General features: G+C 42.4%; 1 protein-coding gene across 1 annotated transcript in view; it reads left to right on the forward strand.

Annotated features, from left to right (window-relative positions):
* Positions 1-7,500, forward strand: part of usp54b (ubiquitin specific peptidase 54b) — a 41,573-nt gene that overhangs the window by 9,046 nt on the left and 25,027 nt on the right. Inside the window, exon 2 of the mRNA XM_078279954.1 lies at positions 316-408. Coding sequence (XP_078136080.1) covers positions 316-408 — 93 coding nt within the window. The remainder of the gene's footprint in view (positions 1-315; positions 409-7,500) is intronic.

Consider the following 7,500-nt stretch of genomic DNA (forward strand, 5'->3'; position numbering starts at 1 on the left):
GTTAAAATATTAACTATTATCAGTAGAGCCTGGACGGTCCTTTTCCTCTGTGAAACATCACAGCTACACAATTTCACAATAAAAGTTTGACGAACTGCTGTTGATGAAAAAGAACAAGAGGAGAGAATGAACAACACAGAAAAAGCAAACGGTAGAATGGAGAAAGGCCTCAGTTCAATTGGGATCTGAGACAAAAAAATATTTCTAGTTCTAACTAAAATATAAAAGTATATCCCATTAAAAGAAATAAGTTGATCCAGTTGTTTTATTTCTTTCCTTTTTTTTCTGTGCGTGAATATGTATTTTGTCTCTCAGGTTCTGTGGCATCTCGACATCTTCCGCAGAAGCTTTCGACAGCTGACCACGCACAAGTGCATGGAGGACTCGTGCATCTTCTGCGCTTTAAAGGTAAAACACTCTGGCTATGTCCTCTAATGGCTTGTGGAGGTCTTACTGTAAACAATAAGCAGCGGTCATTACTCCGTTGTGTTGGCGTTGCTGTTTCGCAGTTTATTTTTTATTTTTCATTCATTCATTTCGTTCATTCCTTCTGCTTAAAATACAAACATTGTTGTCAGAAATGTAAACCAGAGGTTGGGACTGAAGTACTTTTACTGAAATGGTGTACTTACAGTATATGAGGTACAAGTACTTAGCTTGAGTGTTTCTCTTTTGGGGGACTTTCTACATTTCCTCCACCACATTTCAGAGGGAGACCAGTACTGCATTTCAATCAGGAGAGACTTCGTTGCAGATATGCAAAGATTTATTGTACGAATGCATGATATGACATGTACAGTCTTTGGAGATTAAACTCCATCATTATTAAATGATATATAATTAGGGGGTTAGAAGGCCAGAAGCTGATTCCCCCCGATGGAGTCTAGACACTGATGGCGGTGTGAGGAACCCGAATACCGAACAGAGGAGTCGATGGCAGTCTGGTCGGAGGAGGAACCAGGAGCCGTGCAGGATGAAGACCGGAGGAGCAAGGGGAGGAGGAGGGTTGTGTTCTTAGCCTGAAATGACAACTGAGCAGCAGAGAGAGACAGGTTTAAAACAGGGGTGTCGTGCTGTGATTGGCTTGTGAAATTCAAGGCCGCTTCTGATTGGTTAGATAAAAGTGAGCGCCTCAGCTGTTCAGTTTTAGAAGAGAGAGAAATGTGATTAAGTTTAGAAGTCTTCCTGCAAGAATTTACGCTGAGCTCCATTTATCCAACAACTAGAGTAACGTGACACAGAGACTGAGATAAACTTACATGACATCGCTAATATGTGTCGTCGTTTTCCCCTCTTTCCTTCCATATTTTCTGTAGTAGTAGGAGAGACCTATCTCCTAATAAACACAGCAGTGGAGATTCTTGCACGGGGTTATGTAACCACTGCAACCAATACTTTTAATCCAAAATGGAAAAACAAAAGAGCATTCGCACACAAAATAAAAACTATATAGAATATAACTAACTATAACTAATATAGAATAGATGTAGAATAACGTTTTTTTGTTTTATTTTTTTTTTACATTATTTTTTGGGCATTTTAGGCCTTTATTTTTTATAGGACAGCTGAAGACATGAAAGGGGAGAGAGAGTGGGAATGACATGCAGTAAAAGGCTGCAGGTCGGAGTCAAACCCGCAGCCGCTGCGTTGAGGAGTGAACCCCTGTATATGGGGGCGCACTCAACCAGGAGAGCTACCCAGACACCCAAGAATAAAGTTTAATGATACCTGTGTAGCATCTCTAACTGACCAACCCACCACTGATAATTATGTTTTGTCCTTACTTTTTTTACCCTTTTCCTTCCCTCCTTTGGTTCCTTTCTTTGGCTTGTAGACTTGTGTCTTCATTCTTTAACATCGTCTCGTCTCTTTTTCTTGCTTCCTTCTTTCTGTCCTTCTTTCCTGTCATTATATACTTTATATAATTATATATAAAAAATATATTTTCCTGTCAAATGATTGTCTTTCACAATGAGTACCTTTATTCTAAATACTTGATATTTTGCGGCCGTTTTTCTCTGTGGTGTTGCTCCTTCTTCTTCTTCCTCCAATGAGTAAAACACATCACAAACTATGCACCAGACACGTTTTCCAAGTAAAGAGCTACCTTACAGTAAGTGTTTAGAAACAGTGCATGTAATATTGCTTTTATAATGTAGATTCAGGTTGAATCACTGTTGTTTTCCTGCAGCTGCTGATAGAAAGTTACCAAACAGAAGAGGAAGATCATAAAACCCTCATAATGAACGAGCCTTATGCAGCTCTGTTCCAGCCATTTGTTGCATCAATTATGACAAATATGTGTCTGAATGAAGGGAAGTGTGTGTGTGTGTGTGTGTGTGTGTGTGTGTATGTGTGTGTGTGTGTGTGTGCGTGCGAGCGTGTATGTGTGTGTGTAGCAGTGACGATGTGCGTGTTCTACACGCTGTTCTGTCTCCAGCGCTTCTCTGTAATTAATTGGCTGACTGAAAGCGCTGAGCTAGCAGAGCCCACGCTGGGATGCTACACACACACACACACACACACACACACACACACACACACACACACACACACAGTACACGTAGTCTGTTTGTAGCTTGGTCCCCACGGCAAAGGAGATAAAAGTCTCTGAATAACTGGTCGAGGCACGCACCAAATGAACTTGAATGGCGTGTTACATTTTCAAATATCCATTTTACAGAACCTAAAGAGATAAATGATGATTTCGGGTTCTTTTATTTTAGAAGGGATTGTGTGTGGATTTCGGTTTATCTGCAGCAGGTAAAGACGCCCGCCCTTTGTAGTAAACATAAGTTCAGAGGCTGCCTGTGGCTATCCCTCTAGAAATCACTGCAACACTTTATCTCTCTCAACAGCAAAGCACTCACACACACATGCACAGACCCATATACCTGAACATACACACACACACACACACACACACACACACACACACACACACACACACACACACACACACACACACACACACACACATGCAAGGAATAGGAAGAGAGAAGAAGGAAAAAGAGAGAGGAGAAAGTGGGAGAGAAGAAAAGAGAAAGATGAATGAATGTGGGAGTTGGTGGAGATTGCTCCTGTCTTCACACTTGGACCAGTGTGCGCGCGTACACACAACACACACACACACACACACACACACACACACACACACACACACACACACACACACACACACACCCCTACCTCTCTTACTCACTCTGCCTCATCCCTCTCTCCTCTCCTCTCTCCCTAACACCCTCCCTCTCTCTGTAGGGTATATTCCCCCTCCATTCTCCTTGGCGCATTGCTGCAGTCAGCACAGCCACCATAACACACACACACACACACACACACACACACACACACACACACACACACACACACACACACACACACACACACACACACACACACACACACACACACAAACTATTGCTCACACAGTCCCTTTTCCCTCTTCTCTTTCTCTGTTTTACCTTTCTTTCTCTCTCTCTCTCGCTCTCTCCCTCTCTCCCTACCTTTGTCTCTTACTCTCGCTCTCTCCTTCACACACACAGGCACACACGCGCACACACACACACACACACACACACACACACACACACACACACACACACACACACACACACTCCCTGTCAGTACGACTGCATTACCTTTCCCATTGCCAACCCTCAGCCTGCACACACTCAGCCACACTCACAGACTGAATTGTTTCATAACATTTTCTCCACATCGGATCACAGCCATCTTGCTTCCAAAATGTCAAGTATCGGTTCTGAAATGTTCAGTATAACCAAAGACATAAAGAGGGGAAATAAAACTAGGAAACAACTCCAGGGAATGTTTACTTGTCTGAATTTTACACAGATTAAAGCTTGACTTGAGATGAATACTGTGATGTATGGGTGGAGGAACTTGTGTTATTCTGAGATTGTGAAGTCATAGATGGAAACTTAGTGAGGTGGAGTCTAAGCAGCCCCAACAGGTGCTTCAATCCTGTCTCCATGGGACATTTATAGTGAATATAGTTAAATAGTTGGGTGTACAAAGAAAAAGACTAACACTGGAGACCGGGGATTGCAGTCTGGTGATTTTAGCCCCTTTTTAGGGGGGCTCAAGCTCAAATTCTTTTTTTAGTGCTTCAAGTTGGAGTTTGCAAACTTGTCTGTTAGTGACAGAGGACAAACAATTACAGGTTCAAAGGGCTTGAAACAGGTTTAATATCCCGTGCCGCTGTAGCCGATGCTATGCACCTGTACAGAAACGTAGTGTTGGCCAATCGGAGGAGGTTGTGCCAGACTCCCGCCTTTGGCTGAGTCTCTAGCTGATCTGTCAGAGGGAGAGCAGGAGTGCGGTTGTGAAGTTTAACGTTAGTAGTCCCCAGAGAAAGAGAAGAAGTTGGTAATTTCATGGCGCAGATTAGAACCCAAATTGAACCGTAAGTAACTAAAATTGCTGAATGTTAGAACATTGTGTCAAACTGGTCGTTTACTGGATTTATAAAGTGTCAGGTTTAGTTCCATCATCAGTATTACTGTAATAGTGTCAAAAAACATTAGCTGACGTTGGTGTTAAGCTAGCTAAGAGATTATCGGCTAATTACTGATTTAGCAGGGGGGGGGTTGACACTTTTGCAAGGCACTGTATCCGTGTCACATTCTCATCAGGGGCTGAGCCCCCCTGAAGGTCTGATCCTAGAATCGCCCCTGGTCCCATGTGTGGATGGGTTTAGGCTACTAAAACACTTAAGTTAGAGAAAGATGGTGGTTTTGGTTAAATGCATCATCTCAAAGGGGAACTTGTCATAAAGAATATCGGCTGTGGTCGGCTTGAATTCACGTCGGTTACAATTGATTGCAAAGTTGAAATGTTGTAATGGTGGAAATAGTATTAAAACATCCATTTGAATTCCTCACATCACCTCATTTAGCATTAACTGCTTCTCCAATGTCCACCCAGATGTTCACTGCTCCGGCGTGTCAATCCGAACTTCTGTTTTGGGCTGTTTTAGTGTGGGGTCAAAAATAGTTGCTTGGTTTTTGCTTTTTCCAGCTGCGAATTCTTACCAACAAAAGAAATTAGGTCATTTTTTATCCGTTGGCAATCTGGAGAAAGTTACCCATGCTTTGATCTCTCCGTCTTTAGAAGTCTGCAGCTCTCTTCAGTCCAGGCTCAGCCAGAAGTTACTCTCACTGCCTCAGCTTGAACCGAATGCTACTTTTTGTACTCATGTTTACTGCATGTAAAGCACAGATTAATCTGGATCACATGAGCCATAGTCATTTGCAAGACTGTGGTGTCTACTAATACTACTACTGTTACTACTATTACTGCAACCATAATATAATGATAACTAGAAAATATTCAGAAAGCACAAACTTCCACCAAGGCAACACAATAATCTAATCGGTCATTTTAATAACAAATCCTGAACCAAGAACAAAAGAAAGAAAGTCCAGAGACCTGTACTACGAAGCGAGATCAACATGTCCTGGATTTCTTTCAGTTACCCGGCTTCACCTAACCTAACACCCGCGGTCCTGCATAAGCTGTATCACGACGCTGGTTATCAACTAGTTCAGTCAACTCAGGGTTTCCCAATCCAGCGGCGCGCGCGTTCACATAAAAGAGGCGGTGTTTGCACAGCACGACCAATCGCAAACATCTACCAGAGCCGCATATTTTACATAAGAAGAGGAAATTATAATTCTACATAAATAATAACAGAGACACGGTTTTGCAGGCAAAACGCAATACAGTCACTGCTTCCTAAAACAGGAAGGAAAGCTGGCAAAAAAATAGCCGACGCTGTAAATGCGTAAATCACAACGCTTATTAATATCACTTCCCCATCAGTCAGGACCAAGATCTGACCATAATTACACTTGTGCACTTTCCATAAACTGTCGTTGCTTTAGCCTAGTATTTCAGTTGCAGCCCTGGCAGTGGGAAGCCATCGTGAGAGCAAATAAAATATATAAAAACAAAATTCAAACTGATGTGCGCATTGGCAACACACGGCTCAAGAAGCCGAACCGATATGTAATTCCCTCCCATTACAATCTATATATTTCATAAATATACACATCAGGGAATGCTAACGGGGTTGTCGGTCTCTAAATGTTTTAACTTTCTCTCTCTCTCTCTGCGTACCGAGCTCCGCCTGATCTTCTAAGAACGGTGACGCCGTTATCAATCGAGTATTGATTGGTCAGTAGGCGGTGCTTGATCTCTGATCTCCAACTTAACCTGCTCCCGACCAGGTTAGGCGTTCAGCATAAGTTACCACGGCGATTGAACCTGATCACAAGTGATCCACCTTCGTAGTACAGAAAACCCTGGGTTGAACCTGAAGTTAGCTCGTTAACGCCAAATCTCGCTTCGTAGTACAGGCCTCTGCTGTTGTGGAGAAAATCTTAATCCTGTGCAGGAATATTAGGCCTTTGTACGAGCATGAATTGTGCAGAATTTACGCAGAAAACCAAATGTGATAAAGATTGTATAAAATGTGTGGAATTTGTAATTTAAACAATGTTGCTTCTACACCTGACAGTGATTCACAACCTGGGGGTCAGGACCTCTTCAGTGGATCACAAGATAAATGTTACGATCATCTGTTTGGTTCTGGTTTTGTTGGTGGTTTTTTGTGTTTGTGTTTTTTTCCTTCTCCTCTCCTCTCTGCAAGGCATGTGTGTGCGGCAGGGGGCGGGGCTGGCTTCTCCAGGCAGCTGACGAGGCACACCTGTATTCATTCATCTCATCACTCTCTCCATAAAAGCCTGGTCTTCGCGCCGACACTCTGCCAGATAGTTCCGTCATGTTTAGCTCTACAGTGTTACCACGCTGCCTACCTTGTTCCTGTTTTTCCACTCTGCCTCAGAAGACATCTCCAGCCGGCCCGTTCCCTGACACTCCTGTTCCTGCTCGTAGACGCTTTTTGTTCTAATAAACTTTTGTTCACTTACCACCTGTGTCCGCTCTCTGCTTTGGGGTCCAAACTCCACTAGTTCACAACTATACATCTGAGAATTAAAGGGAAGAAGAAGAAGAAGACGAAGAAAAACAAAGTCATTCTTTTTTTGTATTTGTCTCTAATCTGACAATCTTACCTTTTTCTAAATATTCCAGGACAATATGTTATGCTTTTATTGGAGATGACAGGAAAGGAGGGGAGGGGATGTTGCTGTTCATGGTTTGTTGACATCCCTAAACCCCACAGGTTTTGGGGTTGAGTTTTTACCTCTTTGGGATTTAATCATTTATTAAAAGGTATAATATTTAACTTTTCCGCATTAAAATGTCTAAAAATGACTAGATTTTATTATATGTCAGTGGTGTCATATATCCTATTTGCCAGTCAGCGTTGTGGTTGTCTCCTAGAAGCTGTCATAAATTGACTTTCTATCCAGTTTTAAGCCACATTTTTACAATATATACTTTTTAGATCATGGCCGTTTTTCAACCAGATGAAAGATTTTAGTCATCAGACGTCTGGATCAAGTTGTCAGAGAAACA

This window comes from Sander vitreus, chromosome 21 (assembly GCF_031162955.1).
Source record: "Sander vitreus isolate 19-12246 chromosome 21, sanVit1, whole genome shotgun sequence".
NCBI lineage: Eukaryota > Metazoa > Chordata > Actinopteri > Perciformes > Percidae > Sander > Sander vitreus.